The following is a 24,514-nucleotide window of genomic DNA, read 5'->3' on the forward strand; positions in this document are numbered from 1 at the left end:
TTACTCTTGAAACATGTAAATCCATTATGTAGAATAAGATATTCAATTGAGCATCCAAAAAAAAAAAACAAACAAACAACTCTGGTCATGCTAAACCACTAGGGATTGTCATTTACATGGTAGTTCATTCAGAATTAATGAAGTCAATATGACACTATGTCTCAAGACTAATTCATCTTGAGTAGTCTATATGCTAGAGCTCCTGTGCTATATGAAGCATTCAAATTTTAGCATTTGTCAAAATCACCTTCTTATAGCACAGATTGGTCTGCCCCATCTCCACATTTTCCGAGTCAGTAGGTTTAAGGAGAGGCCCAGAAATCTGTGTTTCTAACAAGTTGCCAAATGGTGATGCTGCTGCTGATCTAGGTACCACACTTTGAGAACCACTGTTATAGGCATTTTGCTGGGTTCAGGCTACCAGAGTTATATTTGGATGGGAGACAAGATACTGGATACCCAAAGGGTGGGCCACATAGATCTGAGGATACGGGAAGATAATCAGTTGATTTAAAGATGTGTGAACATTCTAAATCATTGTGAAGGGTTTATGGAAAGTGAAAATTCACAAATGAAGCTTGGAAAGACAGAGACGAATGTAAAATCTGTTGAAAGGAATGGTATGAAGAGTCTAGAGTGTCTCTGGAAACTTGGCTATTTCCGTTCTAGCACTCATCAAAAATTTTTTACAAGTTTTTGTAAGATTATTTGATTAACTTGACCCTTTATTACGTTCCCCCATGAAGAAATGAAGAGTAACTTCTTACTCACGATAGAGTGCCTGTCACAGAGTTGGATAAAGAAGTGAGTCTCCAAATACTTGATGAATTAATGAAGTAGTGAAAAATGCATGAATGAACACATGAATAGCTGTAGCAAATGTGGGGGAGGGTGCTGTAGCCAGAGGCTGGAAAAGACTACATGAAGATGAGCTCTTAGATGACTGCACAGTAAAAACCATCTTCTTGACCATGAGGGCTGTTAGGCTGCAGGTTTGAAGAAGGGCTTGTGGTATATTCTGTCCTTAGGGATAAAGAGGGGTGGGCATGGGGGTGATGTAAGAACCAGAATGGATGCCCAGATCTTGGAGGAGGATGTGAAGGCGCCTAGGTCTGTCTGAAGCTATGGATAGGGCTCTCACGTTGTGGGTACCAGTCTTGTCCAGAGAGTCACAGTGGACTCTGGAGCTTCAGAAATTCAACAGTCTTGCAGAGGACAAAAGAAGACTGATCTCATAATTGGCTAGGTTTCCCTAGTTTGCCTGAATTCATGCGACAAAAAAGAAAAATATAGGAGAAAAAAAGATAAAAGAAAATGAAAGTGGGTAGAAGACAATACCTTTTTTCTGAAATTCCTGAAACAATATTTTAAGGATGAAAATAAAATTGAGCTCCATTTTTAAGGGTTTAGGGAATGTCTCTCTTGACCAAATGGCTTTTGTTTTGTTCTGTTTCATTCTGTTTTTTAATAGAATGGACTTCATTCCACTATTTTGCTTGTTATCAGAATAATATGTGGAGATTCTTCAAAAATTTTTTCCAATTCCTGTCTCACATAGATGAAAGTTTCCAGGTGGTATTCTTTCTTTCTTTTTTTTTTTCCTTTCTTACATTCACTACTAGGACACCAAGAACCACATCTAGGAAAGTGTTCCAAAGACTCTTGATATTGACCCTATCCATCGACTTTCCTTCCCCCTTATTTATTCATAAGTTGTGTATGTGGTATAGTGTGTACATCAGTAAATTACTCCTAATCCTTTTGGAAAATGAGTAGTATATAAACAAAAATATAAAAGGCAAAGTCCACTTTGCACAGACAGTTGTCTGTAAATTAAGTCTGTATGGACTCTGGAGACAGACTGCATGTATTCAAGTCTGAGCCCTACTGCGCAGGATCTGTGAGACTTTGTGTATGACTTTTAAGTTTTCTATAGGTCAGTTTTCCCATCTGTGAAATGGGAATAAATACTAGTCTCTCCCATAAGGTCACTGTGAGGATTACATTAGTTGCTATATGCGTGTCTAGCATATAGTAAGTGCTATATTTACACTACTGATTATTAATGCTGAACTTTCATATCACACTGAGTGGGTTTAGAGATGATGTCCAAGGCATCGTGCAGTATGAGAAGAGCAGAGGGTTTGTTGATAATAACAAAAAATCTACAATTCAAAGGGATTTTTAGACATTATCTAGCACAGCCCTTTTCTTTCACATCTGGGAAATAAAAGCCTGAGGTCCCTGAAGGTTAAGTGGTTTTCCCAGGTCACCTGCTCCTAGGTAGCAAGGCATATGAGTGAGGGGCTCCAGGTATATAAGCAGCAGACTTGCTGTAGGAAAAGCAGGCAAGTAGCTTGATAGAAAGAGGGCTGGATTCCAGACCTGATACTGGTGTGTGGACAGGGTCAGGTCTGGAATCCAGCACTCGGTGACTGTGGGCAAGTCACTGCCCTGCTCCAGGTCTCCATCTTGGGGAAAAAAGCATTAAACCATTTTCTAAGGCTCTTCCCAGTTCTTGCAATTTATAATTCTAGTCATTACTGTTCTCTTTGGGCACATGCCTAGAACTGAACTGGAAACATTTGCAATATGATAGAAACAGAGTTTCATAAAGTCAGAATAGAAGATTTAATGTTTCCTACATCCAGACCTTCATCTTCCTTGGAACTCTTGCCCAATCTTTCCAATAAAGAAGTTTCTTTGAAGTCCTTCTGATTGGGTTGATTAAGGAATCAGTTGCTCTAATTCCTCCCCACCTACTTTGATCTCCACACAGCCCAGATAGTTTCAAACAGATGAAATCGCTATTCCTCAGTCCCCAGCCATGCTTGAAGGCAGCCAGCAAAGCATGCCAACCACCAGCTGAACCACTGCTGCTTAGTAAAACTAGTGGTGAACTTCAGGATGGTGGTCTGTGGCCACAGTCATCACTACTATAAAGCCAAGTCATTGATTCTTTCAGAACATATTTATGGGTCCCTTCTAAGTGGCAGGCATTGAGTTAGACACTTAGGGAACTTAAAATCTAGCAGGGAATGGACAACCATTATTCAAAAAGTCATGCCAATAAGAACACAATTATGACTGTGATAAGTGCATAGAAAATGCTCACAGCAACATGCCAGTAGTGTATAGTGAGGGCTTTTTGATCCCTCCTCTAGAGGCTAAAGCAGTACTGCTTATGTCGTAGGGGTTGGGTTTAAGACTGGGGAACTGGGGCCAGGAAGTTGGAACTGCTCCAGGCAGAGGGGACAACATGTGTGAAGGCCATTGGTGTGAGTATATGAGGAACTAGGAGGTGACCAGGACACTGAAGCACAGAGAATGACATGGACATTGGGTCAAGCTCATCACAGGTTTACTTAAGGATAACTCTAAGAAACAGAGTTTTTTCAGTCTTATTAAGCCTCAAGACTCCCCCTATCCCTCTTCCCCCATTTTATCCAGCACATGGAAACAGGCACATGGTCTTGGTTCAGTTCCTCTTACTTTGAAATGCATGAAGTCATAGCCAGAAAATATAACCAAATCCTATTCATAATGACTCTTTCCAAATGTTCTTCCATTTTCTACTAAAAAACTACTTTGTTGACGCAATTACTATCATCATTAACCTAAGATAACATAATCATACTGACATGCATTTCCACAAATTGTTTTTTTCCAGATGGTATATTTTCCAGTAGAAATGGCTTTGTATATTGCCTGCTGTTAGTGAATATCTCATACCATATTGTGTCTTCTGGAAAGAATTTTCACCAGGGAAACCAATATTGTGTTTCTATTTTTTTTTTCAAAAATCAGAGAGCAACAGAAGTTTTAAATGAAGCATTTATGCATAATTTGCATATATATAATGTTCATATATAATTTTCACATATTTATTATATATACATATGAAAAGCATTCCATATTCATTAGCAAATGAGGAGAAATTTGGAAGCAACAATCATTCCCTAATCACAACAGCATGAGAAGGTCACTGTCGACATGAGATATATTAGGACTAACACTTCCTTTTCTCTCTGTTATAAATGTGTTTTCTTAGATGATGAAATGAAGTTACAGGAGAGAATGCCAAAAAATAAAACCAGAATTGTTATATCTCCCCCTGGAATAACAATCTGATTGTAAATTGTAACATCTTCTTTCAAAGTTGGGAAACCAAAGATAAAATAATAAAGCGAAGATAATACAAAAGAACATAAGTGCACTCTCAGGATGATTTTCACAAAAATACTGATATTAAACAGACGTAATGGGTCCTGAGTTTTAAAAACTGAACAATAATTATAATACAATGACCTACATTTTTACTGATGTTCTGAAAATTAGTGTTATACCATTTATTAAAGTCAATGGTACATTTGATTAAATGGTAGTGCATGAAATAACATATTTGTAATAATGAAAGGGCTCGGGAAACCATCAAAGATCCAATTGTCTCATTTGACTATGCTCAGTATCGTTTCAGTACTTTATTTTGTTTTTATATGTTCCAAATATTTGAAGAGTGTCCCTAGACAGGGTGTATGTTATCTCTGTAACCCTGGAGTTATTGATTCATGATGGCTTCTGTATTTCCAGTCTTAAAGTCTCTGGATAAGAAATTAACATGTTAAGAAAAAATAAAAAGAATAATGTGTCTAAGACACTCACACTCCCAGTAATTCAGAGATCATCTCTTGTTTTATCATAGAAGGTGCCCCCCATGCAAAGAATTGGGAGGAGTGTCTTGAGTCTCAGTGTAGCTTTGTGTAAAATAGGAGAAGTCAATCTCTCTGGGTCTCAATATTGATACCTGAAAAATGTTTTAATAACACCTGCTGTTTAAATAAATAATATGTTAAAATGCCCAGTCATAACCTGACTTGTTAGTTCTTCTCTTCCTTATTGGAGGAAAGAAATCCTTGAAGCGGGCTCCCAACTGTAACTTATTTTACCAATAAGAAAGGTAAAGCCACTCTTGTCTGGCCTGACAAGAGTGGCTTAGAAGAGAGACTGCAGAAACATTTTTATGACTTACCTGAGCTAAGCGTGCCTTGTGCCAGACACCAGCCAAGGGCCTTCACTCACCTGAAAGGCTGGAAAAGATGTCAAACTAAGGATTCAGACAGCCTCAATAGGGTGGTGACATTTAGCAAAAGGATAAACATCTCTACACTTAATTGTCTCCAACGATAAAACAAGGATAACGATAGTTCTCTCTGTATATGGTTTTTGTGAGGTATAAAATTAGGGAATGACAGTAAAAAGCTGAAAGTGTGATACATGGTAAGTACTCAATAAATGCTCACGTCTCTTTTTATCTCATTCAAATCTTACATGACTTAGGCTCAGCATTTAGATTGTGACGTGCACAGAGGAAAAGAAGGACTGAAATGTATTTTCTGATTCGACACTGGGTGCCCAGGAAAGCATCAGAAAGAATCGTTGGAATGGTCCATGGGAAATTTCGCATTTTGACTTCCTGGGAAGGGGCTCTGATGGGAATGAGCCACCCTGGGGTATGTCTTGCAGCACAAGCGCTGGGGGTGAAACATTCTTTGTGGCTGGCTCACCAACAGCTGGCCAGGGAGGAGGCACTATGTCCTCTAAATCTGAGCTGAACCTCAATCTGCTGGAAAAGTTTGAGGCCCAACCTAGAAGTCCAAAATGCCATGTGGAAAAAGCTAATCAGGGTGGGAGCAGCTCTGGGATGTCTGTGGGACATGTAAGTACATCACATGCTTTCAGATCAAGTGTCCTGAGCTCAGACATAGCTCTGTTTCTGAATCATGGTGGGCTTCCACCAACTTCCTTAGGCTTTTGCAACATCAACCCTTTACCCATAATGAGTGAATGATAATTCCTACTGTCGTAAGGTTCTGTCATCTTAAATGAGATGATGTATTTAGGGTGTCACTACCTTGTATATATGCTCAAAACTATTAGCTCTTATTATTTTGATTCCCTCGAAACTCTCTTCTCTCTTTAATCCTCATCCCCAGCCCTTACCCATGCGGGAGCCTAATGGACCAGCTAGTACATAGTGTTGAGCCTGAATGAAATGACTTGTTATTCACCATCTTGTGTCTAATTTTCTCTCCAAGAACAGGGGGACCTACAGAAGTATTTTCTTGATTTCTTTTTCTAGTATATTCTGAGTTTATAAAGAAAGCCTGGAACATATTACTCCAAATCCCATGTCCTAAATGCTGAAATAACTCCTGAAATAGTCTCCATTGGATACTCGATATATTACGGTGTCAGTTGGATTTGCCTAGAAACAGAGAGACAAATTTTAGCACTACCAAAATTATTAGGTTGAAAGGAATTGCAGAACTCATTATTTTTTCAGAGAAAAGGAGAAATAAAAAGTTTTCCAAGTCCTCTGACAGGAGCCCATTTTGGCAAAAAAAAAAAAAAAAAAAAAAGGCAATTTAAAAAAAGGAATCTTTAATCATAACGTAACAAAGTCTGACCTTTAGAAAAAGAAATTAAATAATCGGTCTGGAAAAAAATTTTTAGTAATAAATTCTCGCAGCTGCACAGAAGTTCCTTGGTTGCGGGCCAATTGAATGCTGGTATGGGCTTATCTTAAACAAAGTGGCATTGAAGTAGCTTTTTAAATGCTGGCAAAAGATGTTCCTCCACAGTGAGGCAGAGGAATAGGATTCCTCAGTGTGTTGCAGAGGGAGACGTAACCACATGACCTGGGTCTGCAAACGCAGCAATGCACCACAGTCCTAGCATTATTGGCAAATCCCAGATTCTGGCCTTCAAAGCCTTCTCCTCTTTGTGATGTGGAGATTTTAGCTGGATGATCACGCTGAGATGCCTAAAAAACACCAATTCCCAAAGGAAACAAGGGACACCACGAGAGAGACTGTGGCATTGGCTTAGATCAGAGTTGGCCCCGTCTGGGAAACTTGACCTCAAAAGAGTTGGCCAATGTCATTACACAGAGAAAGGGGCCACCCTGCCGACTTGAAACCTTCTTATTTCCTTCATCCTCAAACTGCTTCCCCCTCACAACCTCATTTTCCTCAGCAGACAACCCAAGCCAGTGGTTGGCAGACACCAATGCAATAAAAGGAAGCAGCTATGATGGAGAAATGAAAGACGACAAAGGGCAAGTTCAGGGGAATTTCATCTTCTTGTAATGTGGGTGTATTTAGATCCATGCTAATTTTATTTCACGAAATATTTTTTGAAAATTAAGTAATAATAGGCTTCAGAGAAACGGTCTGCTCTGTCCTTCATAACCCAACCACAACCCTGACTGGCCAGGAGAAACCAAGCCCAGACACTGAGGGCTCCCCAAAGTCGAGGAGTGGGGATTTGGGAATCAAACAACCTGGAGAGAAGCCTGCGGTGCCCCTCTAAGCTGTGAGACCTGAAGCAAGACTCAGCATTAATATCTGCCTTATTGTGATGGGGTGAATTGTGTTCCCAGCCACCCGGATTCATATGATGAAGCCTCAGCCTCAGTATCTCAGAATGCGGCCTTATTTGGGAATAGTGTCATTGCAGATATAATTAGTTAAGATCAAATCCTAACCCAATATGACTGGTGTCCTTATAAAACAGGAAAATTTGGAGACAGACAGACAGACGCAGACACAGACACTCAAACAGAGGAGAACATGACGTGAAGATGAAACCAGAGACTGGAGTGATGCGGCAGAAGCCAAATGCAATCAAAGGCGGCCAGCATGCGCCGGAAGCTGGGATACAGGCAGGGAACAAGTTCTCCCTCACAGACTCAGAAAGAATCAACTTTGCCAGCACCTTGATCTCAGCCTTCTGGTCCTTAGAACTGGAAGACAATACATTTCTGTTTTTTATTTTTTTTTTTTTATCTTTCATTTATTTATGTTTTGAGATAGAGTCTTGCTGTGTTGCCCAGGCTGGAGTGCAGTGGCACAATCGCAGCTCACCGCAACCTCCGCCTCCCGGTTCAAGCGATCTTCCCACCGGTTTTTCAAGTAGCTGGGACCACAGGCATGCATCACCACGTCTGGCTAATTCATTTCTGTTTTTTAAGCCACACATTTAATGGTACTTCGGTACAGCAGCGCCAGAAAACTAATACACTTACATACTCGCAGGATTTGTTCATGTTCAACACTTTACTGACTAAACAAGCATTTACGAGTCCCTCTTAAGTGTCAGCCACCGGGATGGGTTCTGTGAAGGAGGGAGGATCAGGCTGTGGTTCTCACCCTCTTGGGCTATGCAGCTCAATACAATAGCCGCTAGTCATATGCGGCTACAGAACATTTGTGCTATACAGTATAAAATATATCCTCAATTTCACACAATACAACAAGAATAAAATATCACATAAATAAACTGTATATTGATCATGTGTTGAATGGCAACTTTTTTAACATATTGGGTTAAAGTCTACTATTGAAATGAACTTCATCTATTTCTTTTTACGTTTTTAATCAGGCTGCTAGAAATTACACACGTGGTTGGCAACATAGAGATATTGGACAGCATTGCCCTGGGAGCTCTTGGACTAGGAATGAGAGCTTTACATGAAGGTGGTGGTGGGCGTGTCTTCACGTGACTGGAAGGAAGAGCTGAATAAGCAAAAGTGGGTTCATTATGTGATCTAGGAGCAGGGCATGTCAAGGTGAGTCCAGCCCTTTGGAGAAATTGAAAAGTGCTCCTCTGGTGATCTGACAGGTATCCATTGAGGAGTAAAAGAAGAAAATGAAAACCCTAACACAGGCGGCATTGACTGAACACTCAAAAGTCACCAAGCCCTAGACTAAATGCTTCATATATATTCACTCCTTTAATTCTCATTGCAGCTCTGTGATTTAGGCATCATTTTCCCCATTTTACAGATGAGAAAACTGAGGCCCAAGTTGTTAAGTTCTTTGCCCAGAGCAATGTAGGCCCAGGGTTTGAACCTGAACCTGGAATTTCAGGTGAGAGGCAGCTCATGCCTATTTTTTTATAAGCAGGTTGCAGTGGCTCACGCCTGTAATCCCAGCACTTCAGAAGGCCAAGGCGGGAGGATCACATGAGCTCAGGACTACGAGACGAACCCGTGCAACATAGTGAGACCCTGTCTCAAAAAATTATTTATTATAATAAAATATAAAATTAGGGAAGGGAAGCAAGTAGGGAGGGAGGTAAAATGTTAATTAGTTTCTCTTGCAGACAAGAAGAAGGCCAGGAAGGATTATTACTACAATTTTTTTTTTGAGATGGAGTTTCACTCTTGTTTCCCAGGCTGGAGTGCAATGGTGCAATCTCGGCTCACAGCAACCTCCACCTCCCGGGTTCAAGCAATTCTCCTAGCTGGGATTACAGGCGCCCGCCACTATGTGCAGCTAATTTTGTCTTTTTAGTAGAGATGGGGTTTCTCCACGTTGGTCAGGCTGGTCTTGAACTCCTGATCTCAGGTGATCCACCAGCCTCGGCCTCCCAAAGTGCTGGGATTACAGGCGTGAGCCACTGCGCTTGGCTGCCATGAAGGGTTTTAAGCGAAAGTCTGAGGTAATCACATTCGGGTTTTAGAACAACAGGATCTCTGGAGGCTGAGAAGAATGGTGGGGCTAGAGGCTGTGTGTTCAGATTCCTTGCCCAGAAATATTAGAATAAACCAGACAGATCCCTGTTACTATGGACTTTGAAGGATATAGCGCCCTCAAGAGGCATTTTCCAGAGAAAAGACAAATGTCACACATCTAGAAGATCTGAGGGCACAGAGCTGGTTCCACTGAAACTAAATTGTGGGTAATGCTGGGCCCCTTCCTTCTTCAGGAGTTCTGTTGTTTGGCATCAGTCCATCCCTGCCACGATACTTCCAGGGCTGGGAAAGCGTGGTCAATGGAAGGGCTGAGACAGAAGAAATCAATGAGACATCTGCCCAGGATCCCACCTTGGGAAATGAGTGTGACGCCAGGTTTTACCTTCAGGTTTCAGGGCTTTCTGGCATGGACTTTAGAAAGCTCATCCCTGGGTTTCCCCAGAATGGATTTTATCTCATTTTCTGAGGTGCCTGATGTGTGTGTTGTGCCACACTTTCCCTCAAGAGTAGCAGAGAAGAAATATCACTAAGGAAACAATGATTTTGGTTATTTAAAAAAGCAATTTTCATACAACAGCATTAAGGATGTGATGGGCCAAAGTTTTCAATTGTTTTGATTCTGAGGGTTAGAAGGAAGACAACAACCACTGCAGTGAGATTAGATGGCTTTTCTCCAGAAGATGACCTTCGAGTCATCAATGGCTCCGTAGAGGTCCTTGGGTCTCCCTCTGTGAGCTCTTTTGTTTGTGAAGCATGTGTCTAGTGAAGTACCCAGCCTTTGGTGTGTTATGCATCTGAGCTTCAGTCCTGATCCTGTCTCTGACTGGCAGTACAAACTTTGGCAAATGTCTTAACTTCTTTCAGGCGAGATGCCTCACTCTCATAAACCTTAATACAGTGCCTCGCCCAGCGTGTGTATGTGTTCAAAGTGTGAAGTCCCACCTTTTTCCCATCTCCTTAAGCACAGACCATGTGGGTTAATGATAGGCCATAACAGAAGAAGAAAAAAGATCAACTTGTAATCACTTTTAGGAAAAAAATGATATAAGTATTAACCAAAGACTCCTGAAAAAAAAATACCCTAATACCAATATATGGGTCAAACTCATGCCTGCTATTTCTAAGGTAAAGCACACCCTCTGGAGAGATAATTACACAAAGGCACTTCTCTTGGCTGATGGGTTGCAAAAGGTTACTCTTCCTCTGGCCTGATGCCGCCTCACCCCAATTTCCAAGGCACAGGCTCTGCTAGAGGAGCCTGAGGTGGTTTCCAACAGCCACTTGGCTATGTTCACTGTGGCCCTTTGGTCAGGGCATAATCTGCATGCATTCATCCTCAGAATCTCACACATTATTCGGATGGAGCTAACATAGAGTAAATTGGCAGTGGAGCAATGCAATCAGAATAGCAGACCCGAAAAATCACAAAATACTGAACTTTAAATACAAACCAGACCACTACAAATAATTGTCATAATTGTTTTACTATATGACTTGATAAGTTATTGAGCTTCTTAAGGTGATCTACAATAATGCTTGGTCTTGATAATTTAAGAAAAAGAAGAAAAAAAGCGACTAGTAGCAAAGCGAAGACTGTATTACAGGTTGGTGATCAGAAAAATAATTTCAACTGTTTCAACAGCTGTTTTTATGAGAAAAAAGAATACTCCAGTCATTTTTAGTTTTTGTTTTTTGGCTAATTGAACCAAACATTTATACAAACTAAAAGGGAAGATGTATATAAATTATGGATATTTTAAAAGAAGAGGGCTTATATTACTTTCAAGACTCCAAATCCTAGAATTACATTAACCATCTGTTGCTCCATTGAGAACCCATTTTAATAAATAAAGAAGAATGGCTTGAAACTAGCACATCAAAGCCACAATTTCAGTCATGCCAACTTCCACTTATGCTGAAATTACACTATATCTAGTAAATTGTTATTTTAATATGTGAAAGCAGTGTTTTCCCAAGTAGGCAATACTTCCAATAGCAGTGTTATTCATCCTATTTATTTGCTTATTAAAATAAGCATAAAATTTAAATTTTCAAGGCTAAAACCACAAATTCATAATTAGCTTTATCTAAATTAACGAGGTTTTACTTTCAGTACTAAATTCTAGGAAACTCTACTGCAATTAAAATGGGAAAGGCAAAAAGATAATTTGGCAGAAGGCTGATTAAAGGTCCAATTCCATCTCAAACCCCCCATTTAAGATGTTTCTATACTGATAATACCATCTATGTGAAGATAATCTAATTATGAACATAATGAAATTTGTTAGATTTTGTTTTCTGTGCAAAATTGGAATCAGAACCACTCCATTCAGACCTATAATGAGCTTTAGTCTTTGTTGATCCCAAATTTACTTTAAAAATGACCATAGATGAGGCCTGGCACTGTGGCTCTCGCCTGCAATCCCAGCACTTTGAAAGGCCAAGGTGGGTAGATCACTTGAGCCCAGGAGTTCAAGACCAACCTGGGCAACAGAGTGACACTCTGTTTCTGAAAACATACAAAAATTAGCCAGGGGTGGTTCTGTGAATGTATAGTCCTAGCTTCTTGGGAGGCTGAGGAAGGAGGATTGCTTGAGCCTGGGAGGTGGAGGCTGCAATGAACCAAAATCGTGCCACCACACTTCAACATGAGCAACAGATCGAGACCCTGCCTCCAAAAAAAAAAAAAAGAAAAAGACTATGGATGGATACAATGCATTGTTATCAACTGTGGTCAGCATGTTATACAATGTTCTTTTGAACGTATTCCTCCTATTTACCAGAAATTTTGTATCTTTTGACCAACATCTCCTCAACTCCCAAATCCCCAGCCCGTAGTAATCACAATTTTTCTCTCTGCTTCTGTGAGTTTGACATTTTAAGATTCTACACATATGTGAGATCATGCAGTATTTGTCTTTCTGTGTCTGGTTTTCTTTACTTCATGTCCTCTAGGTTAATCCATGTTGTTGCAAATGACACGATTTCCTTATTGTTTAAGGTTGAATGGTATCCCCTGTGAATATGCACCACATTTTCTTTATCCATTCATCCTTTGGTGGACACTTTGTTCTCACATCTTGGCTATTGTGATTAGTGTTGCAATAAACATGGGAGTGCAGATATCTCCTTGACACGTTGATTTCCTTTCCTTTTTATATATACCCAGCAGTGGAATTGCTGGATCATATGGTAGTTCCACTTTTAATATTTTGAGGAACTTCCATACTGTTTTTCATAATGGCTGTGCTAATTTACATTCCCACCAAAAGTGTGCAAGGGTTTTCTTTTCTCCACATCCTTGCCAGCACTGGTTATCTTTTGACTCTTTGATGATAGCCATCCCAACATGTGTGAGATGATATCTTATTGTGTTTTTAATTTCCCGAAAATTGCTGAGAGTAGATTTTAAGTGTTGTCTCCAGAAGAGATTACACGTATGTGAGAGAATGTATACATTAATTAGCTTAGTCATTCCACAATGTATACATACTTCAAAACATAATTTTGTACACTATAAATATATACAATTTTTATTTGTCCATTGAAATAAATTAATTTTAAACAATTAGTGACCTTGGATGCAGCCAACTCTTGGCTCTTCTTTGAAAGTGGGTATTTCCTTGAGTGTTTCTCTTAAGCTTTGCTTCCAGAGGATAAAGAAGGTCTAGAATAGCAACCAAGGCCATGTAATGACAGGCCTTTTATCAAGCAGATCTCAAATAGTATCATGTTTTATTTCACAAACCTCAGAATGTTTTTGAATAACCCAATTTTAATATGAATGCTTAAAGAGATGAATACATCCTCATTTAAAAAATATATTATCAGGGAGGCTGAGATGGCCAAATTTCTTGAGCTCAGGAGTTTGAGGCCGGCCTAGACAACATGGTGAAAGCCCATCTCTACAAAAAATTAAAAAAATTAACTAGGCATGGTGGCAGGCACCTGTAGTCCAAGCTACTCAGAAGGCTGAAGTAGGAGGATCGCTTGAGCCCAGGAGTTTAAGGCTAGAGTGAGCCGTGGTCAAGCCACTGCACTCTAGCTTGGGTGACAGAGTGAGACCGTATATATAAAAAAAAGTGTGTGTATATATATATGTGTGTGTGTGTGTATACATATGTGTATATTATATATAATATATGTGTCTGTATGTGTGTGTATTTTTCAAAAGGTATAGACATAAAAGTATTGGTAATTATTGGTAATTCATTTACTAGCACATTCCAAAAAAAACACTTTCTCCATAAAATTGTGTCTTAGATTCAACAAAAAGGGTTTATTAGTATATGTCCAAAATAAGGTGGTTCAGATTTTTCTGCTTCTTAGCAATTCACTTTTACCCATCCAGATGTTTTTCTTTCTGAGCTTGGGTTTCAGCATCATACGTAGTTTTCTTCTGGTGACTAGTATCAGTTGATGCCACTTCAGAAGGAGCAGCACAAGTTCTCAAGCTGGACAATGTATCCCGTAAAATTATTCCAAGAGCCAAATCTTGGCATCTCACAGGAAAATTTCTTGAAGATCAATAAGAATCTGGGAGTTACCTCTGACAATTATGGGAATCTTTACCTTCACTATAGGTTAAGGTGTATCTGGGAGATGGAAAGATACTTAAGAAATTACTTAAGTAAGCTATGAAGAAGCAAGTCGTCATCAAGTCCTACCTGACTGAAAAGAAAAAAAAAATAAATCCGTAAAGGGAATTTAGGATAATCTGCAGTGTTCCACAATCTGGTCTAATTTTGTGTCAATGGATCATGAACCAAAAATATGTTCTCTGGAATTCAGAGCACATATGCTCTTCCCTTCTAAAATGTGAGAAAGTCTGAAAAGTGTCACGTAAATAAACACCTAAGGCAGAAAAAAAGAGAAACAACCCCATCAAAAAGTGGGCAAAGGATATGAACAGACACTTCTCAAAAGAAAATATTTATGCAGCCAAAAGACACATGAAAAAATGCTCATCATCACTGACCATCAGAGAAATGCAAATCAAAACCACAACGAGACACCATCTCACACCAGCTAGAATGACAATCATTAAAAAGTCAGGAAACAACAGGTGCTGGAGAGGATGTGGAGAAATAGGAACACTTTTACACTGTTGGTGGGACTGTAAACTAATTCAACCATTGCGGAAGGCAGTGTGGCGATTCCTCAGGGATCTAGAACTAGAAATACCATTTGATCCAGCAATCCCATTACTGGGTATATACCCAAAGGAATATAAATCATGCTGCTATAAAGACACATGCACACGTATGTTTATTGCAGCACTATTTACAATAGCAAAGACTTGGAACCAATCCAAATATCCAACAATGATAGACTGGATTAAGAAAATGTGGCATGTATACACCATGGAATACTATGCAGCCATAAAAAATGATGAGTTCATGTCCTTTGTAGGGACATGGATGAAGCTGGAAACCATAATTCTCAGCAAACTATCGCAAGGACAGAAAACCAAACACCACATGTTCTCACTCATAGGTGGGAATTGAACAATGAGAACACTTGGACACAGGAAGGGGAACATCACACACCAGGGCCTGTTGTGGGGTGGGGGGAAGGGGGAGGGATAGCATTAGGAGATATACCTAATATAAATGACGAGTTAATGGGTGCAGCACACCAATATGGCACATGTACACATATGTAACTAACCTGCACATTATGCACATGTACCCTAAAACTTAAAGTATAATTAAAAAAAAAGAAAGAAGGAAAGAGGAAGGAAGGATGAAAGAAGAAAAAGAGAAATGAGAAAAAGTAGGAGAGAGTGCATAAGGAAAACAATGTTTTCTAAAGTATAAATTTGGGGAAAACCCAGCTGAATTCATATGCTTTATACTGTCAGAAAGTAAAAACACCCTCTCCCAACATTCTCTCTCTTCTCTTTCAGCATCAGAAATGAACAGGAGCAGACGCATGACAGGAGTGCTTTAATATGCTAAATGCAGGTGTCTTAAAATGCAGCATCTGCCTGCTTCCTTGGGATAATGTTCATTTCATTTCAATCATGTGGCATTGAGTATCTAACATTGTTTTTCTATGTATAAGCAGCCATAATTTCCTTTTGGAATTAGGTAAGGGCCAAAGTTTTTCTTCAATAAAAAGCTATTTGCTCACCTTTGGAGAACTGAGCAAGGAAGTCGCTAGAATACCTTTCAGGGTTTCAAGACTCTGTCCTAGAACTTGCAAATCGACGAAACGCATGGTTATTTTCCTTCCATCTGTCTATCCCTCCATCCATCCTGCCAGCCAGCTAACAGAAACTAAATGAGTTCCTCCCACGTGCCTGGTCCTGCCATAGGAGCTGGCAATAAACATGAACAAAAGAGATAAAACCCTCATCTCAAAAACGTTGACACCCAAGAGGTTTAAACAGACATTTACATAATTATACAAATAAATATGTAATTAAAAACTGCAATGAACGACATGAAGGAAGATGACAAGAGGGCATAGAATCCTGTAACAGAAGGACTTGATTGAGAATTTTAACATGTCCTCAGAGAAACAAAACAAACAAAACAGACATCTTGATTTTGTAGAAGTAGAAAAATGTGTCGATTCTGCCTATAGCCATTAAAATACTTAAGCAAAACTTCATATTATGTTATCTGGGCTCAATAAAAATTCTTGGGACTTTGTTTTTAATACTGTTGGTGTCAAAAATACTTCAAAAATGAACAGCAAATAATGCTTATTTTTAATGGTTTAGTGTGCTACTTTAAAATAAGCTAGAAGGTTTTAAGAGGAATAGAAATGAAAAATCCAAAGGAGGTAGATCTTGTCTTGACAGAGCCACAGCCCTGGACCAGAAGTCAGAGGCTTCTAGTCTCATTAATCACGCCCTAGCTGTGCTACCATGGCCAAGTGATGTAACCTCTCTCAGGATGAGTTTCCTCATCTCTGAAATAACTGCTATGCTCACCTATGAGGTTCTTTTCAGGAGCATCTGAGTAATGTACATGAAAGTACTTTGTGATCACTAGCATAGAAAATACAGTACAGAAAGTGGGTATACAAAGCATCAAAAAATAATAATGCAAAGCTGAATCACCCTTCAGAGAGGAATTAGGATTGGCCATCCCAAAAGACTTCATCAGCTAATTGGAAAACATCATTGTGTGTCTATCTTTAAATTGCTACCAATCATCCCAAGCAAAAACTTATGCCAATATTATCAGAGACAATTACTTAGCATGTCACACTTGGTAGTCTGAAAAAAAAACTAGCAAATGCTTCCTGCAATAAATAACCACGTGTGCACTTAGGATTCAACTTAATTTTACTCAGTGAGGAAAAGGGCACTGTTGAAATACATGCTGGCTGTTTTTTTTTTTTCTTTGTTTCTTCTTTTTAAATGTATATTCAAGGACAACAGATAAACTGAAATTGGGAAAAGTTTGACCTGAGAGAACTGCCATTTCAATCAGAGGAGTTAGGTTACAATTCTCACTTGAATTCATCTCTTTATAATAGGCACCTATATTTTTACTTTGGAAGCCTTCATATTTGTTATTGATTCCATGAAGGGCATTGCTCAAAAAACATAGGCTCCATGGCCACCTGTCTTGCTTGTTTAATGGGGCCATTCTGAGATATCATAGCCTGGAGGAGACATTCTTTAACCAGTCCCATCAGAAAAAAATCACTCAGTGTTTACCTTCCAGGGTTTCAGTCTAGGTTCTTCAAAGACATACACGAGATTTTTGTAAATAGCAATCATTTGCAACATGTTCTGGAAGACCGCGCACTGAAACAAACCCACCATACTATAGAACTATTTCAACCGTTGCCACTTCACCATCTCAGGGGCATGCAAAAATTAAAAACAAATTGAGCATTTAGAAAATAAAACAAGATTTTTAAACACAATCAAGGAATAGGTTATTTATGACCCAGTTTAAAAATATTTTTTGATAGAACTATTTGATCTAATTTGTTCTTCATGTTTTTATTACTTGAAAGAGGACAGACACAAAGTATGAAACTCCTCAGCTTTATTAATGCAAACATATTTTTATTAAAGAATGAATGCATTTATGCTAAAGAATAGCTTACATATGTTGTAAAGCAACAAGCATATCTTCAAGAAGTGAGTCCTCCTCAATATGACTCCATGCTTATTCTACATGCCTGAAAACTGGGCCCACACACAGGGGCACACGTACACGCACACAAACGCAGATACGGACACACAGATATGCAGACCGAAATGCTGACACCATCGCTCTCTAGATTGGATTAGCTCTCATTTAAGGCTTCTTAGGTGCCGCAGTGCCCCTAATATTACCAGGATTGAAAACAGACTTTTAGGAAGGAGCAGCATTACTTGGAAGAGTAGTCATCTGCTCTTGGCCTCCAATGTGTGTATTTTAACAAATACAATTTCATTCTATGTTGACTCTGTGTTTATAATATTTAAAGAACCATGAAATTAAGAAATCTCAGGATTTTTTTAGTGAGAACTTCTCATTCAAAATAAAAAAAAGGGCAATTCTGACCCTAAGATATCATCAATTTTATGATAACGCAATAAGATTTCCCTTTAGGTTAAGATGACATGGGTCTCTAGACAAGCCAAGTTTATCTAACTCATTCTGTATCTAAGTGCAATGCTGAGTGATGGGGGCAAGGTTTCCTTGGTGATACCAAATCGGATTTGAAGCTTGCCATCAAGGATGCATCAGACAGGACCATTAATTAAATAAGTTACCATAAATCTCAGCTGGACAAAAGGAGAGTTGACATAGAGTGTGTTCACTTGCTGATCACTCATTCCTCTTTGCCAAGGCTTCTGTTGTTGGGGTTGTTGTTTTAAACTCCTGGTTTGTTTGACTGTTTATTTTATTTGCTTGATTGTTTTCTTCCTTTTGGTGTCCTGCAACATATGCTGAGATTTCATCCCTCTAGGGATGTTAGAAGGGGAAGGAGGGTGGACAGGGCAGCAGGAGGGAAAGGGAAGGGGTCATTAGTAATTGCAAGTATTCTAAGAAAATAGATGAAGTGAATACAATAAGAGGGTACTACTTGGTATATTTATGTAAATAAAAGCATTATCTGTAACTGTGAATTAACTGCCAACTATCAGGTTGTTAGTTGTAAAGCTCAATAAAGGCTGTGCTGATTTGCGTACAGAAGAGGGCATCTGCCGTGGGAGAGGAACAGAGGGCCCTCCCGAGATGTTCCTTCCTCCCTGCGGCCAGCGTCCCCATCAGCACCCTGCCCACCCCACTAGAGATCCCATAGGTGCCCCTAACATTCTTGTGGAATTTCATAAGGCAGATCGGAATGGCCCATCCAATAACAGCTGCAGAGTATTTGCCTGAGAGTGGTGAAAACTGGCATGGAGCTCTCCCACAGAGAGGCATTGGGAAATGAGAAAAATAAGAAGAGAGCCTAGAACCTTCCTCCCCATCCACACTCCCACCCTCCTCACAGTCACAGCAGCAGCAGGTTTCAATGTAACGTAATTACTTTAATGATACATTTCTTTAGATTTAGAATTGCTCTTCTGAATTTAAAAAGCTTGGTCAGCCAATAGTTTGGCAGTCTTTTCATCCCAAATTTGAAACGTTGCTTACTCATCTATTCCCTTGAACTCCGTGACCAATGCTGCCTTTGCTGAAGCGTCTCAAGTTCATTCAGCCATCATCGGATTCCAATTCCTGGGAAACCTCTTCGGAGGAGCTGTTGCTGTGGATCCGCCCGTCGCTCTTCATACTGTGGAAAGTCTTCCTGAAGGCCTCCATCATGGCGTGGGCCAGTTTCTTGGCCTCGAGCTTGCTCTCGCACTCCACCGCGTGGCAGTCCATCTGGTAGGACAGGTCATCATTGATCTCCCTGTAGACCCAGGCGAAGATGTTGGGGCTCACGTTGTGGTCGGCGGTGCAGTAGGCGATGCGGGCCACCTGGAAAGTATCCATGTGCACTGTGGCCTCCCCTTTGTGGTCCAGGTGATGGAGCCACACTTGGAATGGCCGGATTTCCAGGAGGGCATTGGCCGGAAAGACATCCTCTCGGGCTAGCGTGTGCTTCTTCCAGAGCTCAATGACTGGCTTTTCTGTGCAGCCTGACAAAAACTGCATGCCAGTGGTGGAGACTTTGCCCAGGTAGGTAACCTGCAGATGCAAGAGAGGAAGAAAAGGGAGGCATCAGCAGAAGGCTCTTTGTTCTGATAGACTGAATGAGTAGCCGTTTCACACAGTCATGGTGTCACATTGGGAAGGTGAAGACACTTCTTTCTTGCTCCCTGAAAGAATAACTCATCAACATTTCTACCTTTTCTCTCTAATGAGTTGCCTACTTGGCAAATGTATTGAAATTATTTGAGTAGAGTTGGATTTTAAAATCTAATTTCTAGAGAACTACTCTCCCTCTCCTTACTCCTTTTTTAAACCCCAATTAAAACGAAGAGTATGATCTTTTACATAATTTGGCATTCCTTTAACATCATAAAGTCACTCAAAGTTTATTTTCGGCCAAACACACACAGAATTGAATAATAGGAAGGAATCAAAAGGACACTGAGTTGGAAAAACAAAATCTTTATTAAACTTATCTCCTAGCCTGGGTCTCTTTCCAAATCTCTCAATGTTTGATTTCACTTAGGCTGCCTGCTTCTAATGCCAAGGACGCAAAAACTGTTCTCTTGAAATTATGGCCTAAAGCATGATAGTTTTCCTTCCCAAGATAATTTTTAAAAATAACAGCAGTGCCCAGTTCTTTTTTAACCTAAACTGTTTTTGAACTGATGAGCATCTGGTGATCTGATAATAAATGAAAGATCTACAGAAGAATCAAGAGTAGAATGCTGGCTTATCACCTAGCTAGGTAGGCAGTATGAAAACTAAGAAAAATAATTCCAAATGATTCAAATACTGTCTTTTTAAAGGTGTGTTTATAATATGCCAAGAAGGGATTTTCATTCTTTCATTGTTTTATTCATTCCACAAAATGCAAAGAATTACTATTATTGGGGCATAGGCATTATGGAAAAGCATAAAACTTAAGAGATCATCTAAGAAATAATATGAAATAGTATACACTTACTTTTAAAATTAGTGACACAAATAGAAATACTACGAATGCGAGGAGAGAAAGACCAGAAGAAGGTCCGTGGAAACCGTGAGAACTGAGAGGGGACATTTGGTCAGAATGATTCCAAACAATGTTTATATTTAGTGGGACAATACAGGCCACATATAAAAAATTAAAACACAGAAGTTAAGGACTATTGTATCTTTGTGACAAGAGTAGTCCCTTTAAGAAGATAACTTTTTAATAAAGATGTGTGTGATACATTCCAGAAGTATTTATTGGGAACCTCTTATACACAATGGCAATATAACACATAGGCATGGGGGTTGCTGTGAAACTGGGGAGGGCCGAATATCCACAGGAAAGAAATAATTGAATATTCATTCAAAGCACAGTCTTTGAGGCAGGTGAAGTTGAGGTTTAAATCCTAGCTCCACAGTTCACCAGGACAAAACTCTCACCCTCGGCACGTGCACAGCTATGACTCTGATGTAAGGCAGGCCATGGAAAGGGCAGGAAGGGGAACAGCAAAGTACTGTGAGTGTTCAGTGGAGGAGGCAGTGGCATACTGATGACAGAAGGCCTCAGGAAGAGGCATTGGATTTCAAAACATTGGCCTCAGACTACATAGGAGCCCAGCAAGTCAAGGTGCTAAAAAGGAGGAGGGAACAGTAAAGGCAAGTAGTAGAGAAAGTCTCAATCAGCTTGGACAAAGAGGCTGTGCTAACCTGAGCACATGTAAAGCGGTAGCCTAAGACAGCCCTGGAGCAGAAGCCGTGTAAGAGGTCCACGACCTCTGGATAAAAATAGGCTGACCTTTGCAGGATCGCCCCACATGTGGTCTGAGGAATCAGGGCGTCGTTGCTCCTCTGGAATGCCACTGAAGGGCCAAGGTCCAAGGAGTGCCTGGATGTGATAGAGCCTGTGAACTGAGACTTTCCTGATGCCAGGAAGAAAGGTGGATGGGGAGGCCTGACTGATAGCAGAGACACAGCCAACGGGCAAGGGTGGCCTGGATTAGGAACAGAGGCAGTGGGAAAGGACAGGAGGAGGCAGAGGGAATAATACTGCAGGACAAAAACTAACAATACAGGGTGAGTATCCCTTAGATAAAATGCTTGGGACCAGAGGTATTTCAAATGTCAGCTATTTTCAGATGTTGGAATACTTGCATATACATAATGAGATATCTTGGGGAGATAACCTAAGTTTGAACTGAAATTTATTTATGATTATGATTCTTATGTACCTTATACACATAGCCATTAGTTTTACCCAATATTTTTAATCACTTTATGCATCAAAGTTCGTGTAAATTGAGCCATCAGAAAGCAAACGTGTCACTATCTCAGCCACTCATGTGGACAATCTGTGATCGTTCGGCAGCAAATAAATTGTGGTGTTTACGCACCAAATAAATTGTGCATAAATAGAAAATGTCAACATATTTAAAAAGGTAGCCCACCCAATGGGAGAAAATACTTGCAAATCATATATGTAATAAGTAATTAATATCTGGAATACATACAGAACACCTAAAAGTCAACAACAAAAAGTCAAAAAACCCAACTTAAAAATGGGCAAAGGCATCCACAGTGGACTGAATAAAGAAAATGTGGTACATATACACCATGTATAAATACTACGCAGCCATGAAAAGAACAAAATCATGTCCTTTGCGACAACATGGACATGGCTGGAGGCCACTGTCTGAAGTGAATTCAGGAACAGAAAACCAAATACCACATGTTCTCAGCATCCAATTCAAACTATGCGCTAATCAGTGTATTATGAGCTGTTGCCCAATTTCATACGAAGTTACCCTAGCCATCATCCTATTATCCTATTATCAGTTCTACTAATAAGTGGCTATTATCGGTTCTACTAATAAGTGGCTCACTCAATTTATATACACTTATCACAACACAAGAACCCCTCTGACTACTCCTACCACTTGTTTACTCACTTATAAGTAGGAGTAAACATTGAGTACATATGGACATAAAGATGGGAACAACAGACACTGAGGACCACTAGGAGGGGGAGGGTTGTGGGCGTGAGGGTTGAAAACTACCTACCAAGCATCACGCTCACTACCTGGGTAACGGGACCATTAACACACCAAACCTCGGCAACACGCAATTTACCCATGTAACAAACCTGCACTTGTACCCCTGGACCTAAAAGTTGAAAAAAAGCTTTAAAAAAATAAAGTTCCTGTATGTCAATCCCTGGGGGAAAAAAATGGGCAATGGAAATTAATAGATATTTTTTGGAGCCAAAAAAAAAAAAACATGAAAACATGCTACCATCCTTAGAAAAATGCAAACCAAAACTACAGTTAAATACCACTTCGCACCTGTTAGGATGGCAGCTATCAAAAAAGCAGAAAATAACAAGTGTTGGCAAGGATGAAGAAAAATTGGAATTCATGTATCCTGTTGGTGGGAATTTAAAACAGTACAATTTCTACACCATGTAGAAAACAGCGTGGTGGTTCTCCAAAAAATTAAAAGTAGAGGCTGGGTGCGGTGGCTCACGCTTGTAATCCCAGCACTTTGGAAGGAGAGGCGGGCAGATCACGAGATCAGGAGTTCGAGACCAGCCTGATTAACATGATGAAACTCCGTCTCTACTAAAAATACAAAAATTAGCCAGGCATGATGGTGTGCACCTGTAATCCCACCTACTCAGAAGGCTGAGGAAGGAGAATCGCTTGAAACCGGGAGGCAGAGGTTGCAGTGAGCTGAGATCACATCACTGCACTCCAGCCTGGGTGACAGACTGACACTCCGTCTCAAAAAAAAAAAAAAAAAAATTAAAAGTAGAATTACTGTATGACTCTGTAGTTCCACTTCTGGGTATATACCCCAAAGAATTGAAAGATGTATATCAAACAGATATTGTACACGTTTATAGCAGCACTATTTACAATAGCTAAAAAGTAGAAGAAATCAAAGTGTCCATTGATAGACGAATGAATAAACAAAATACAGTATATATGTATAATGTATACTGGAATATTATTCAGTCTTAAAAAGGAAGCAAATTCTGACAGATACTACAACATGGATGAATTTTGATGACATTATGCTAAGTAAAATACACCAGCCACAAAAAGACAAGTACTGTATGATTCTATTTGTATGAGGTATTTAGAGTAGTTAACATCATAGAAACAGACCAGTTAGAATTGTGGTTGCCAGGGGATTGGGGGAGGGACGAATGAGGAGTTACTGTTCAATGGGTGCAGAGTTTCAGCTTTGCAAGATGAAGACAGTTCTGGAGATGGTTGGTGGTGATAGTTGTGTACATTATGAATCTATTTAATATCACTGAACTGTGCACTTAAAAATGGTTAAGATGGTAAGTTTTATGTTGTATGTATTTTACCAAAATAAAAATAAATTAGGGAAAAAAGCATACGGAGGAAATTAACTTTAGTGCCTGAAATGAGGTATATTTATTTTTACTATTCACTGAAACTAGAAATAACTGTTTTTATGTTTGGTAGAAAAAAATCCTGATTTGCTCTAAAGGCACACACACTCTCTCTCTCCGATATTTTTCTAAAAAAATTGCATACAGAAATATATAGCATGACATAATTTAAAAATACTTCTAAAAATACAAAAAAATTAGCCTGGCGTGGTGGTGGGTGCCTGCAGTCCCAGCTACTCGGGAGGCTGAGGCAGGAGAATGGCGTGAACCTGGGAGGTGGAGCTTGCAGTGAGCTGAGATTGCACCACTGCGCTCCAGCCTGGGCGACAGAGCGAGACTCCGTCTCAAAAAAAAAAAAAAAAAAAAAAAAAAAAACTTCTAAAAAACTTTATTGAAAGTTGTAGATGATTCCCTCCAATGAAAACCAATTTCATAGTAGTAAAATTTTGGTAATTAAGAGAAAATATCTTCCTCTTTATA

General features: G+C 39.6%; 1 protein-coding gene across 3 annotated transcripts in view; it reads right to left on the reverse strand.

The window, feature by feature from the left end:
• Nucleotides 1-17,538: 17,538 nt before the first annotated feature.
• Nucleotides 17,539-24,514, reverse strand: part of PID1 (phosphotyrosine interaction domain containing 1) — a 251,367-nt gene continuing 244,391 nt past the window's right edge. For all 3 annotated transcript variants that reach the window (XM_004033307.4, XM_055380612.2, XM_055380610.2), the window contains exon 3: nucleotides 17,539-19,674. In XM_004033307.4, the coding sequence (XP_004033355.1) occupies nucleotides 19,198-19,674 (477 nt within the window). In that variant the 3' untranslated portion in view covers nucleotides 17,539-19,197. The remainder of the gene's footprint in view (nucleotides 19,675-24,514) is intronic.

The sequence above is a fragment of the Gorilla gorilla genome, chromosome 11 (assembly GCF_029281585.2).
Source record: "Gorilla gorilla gorilla isolate KB3781 chromosome 11, NHGRI_mGorGor1-v2.1_pri, whole genome shotgun sequence".
In the NCBI taxonomy this organism is placed as follows: Eukaryota; Metazoa; Chordata; class Mammalia; order Primates; family Hominidae; genus Gorilla; species Gorilla gorilla.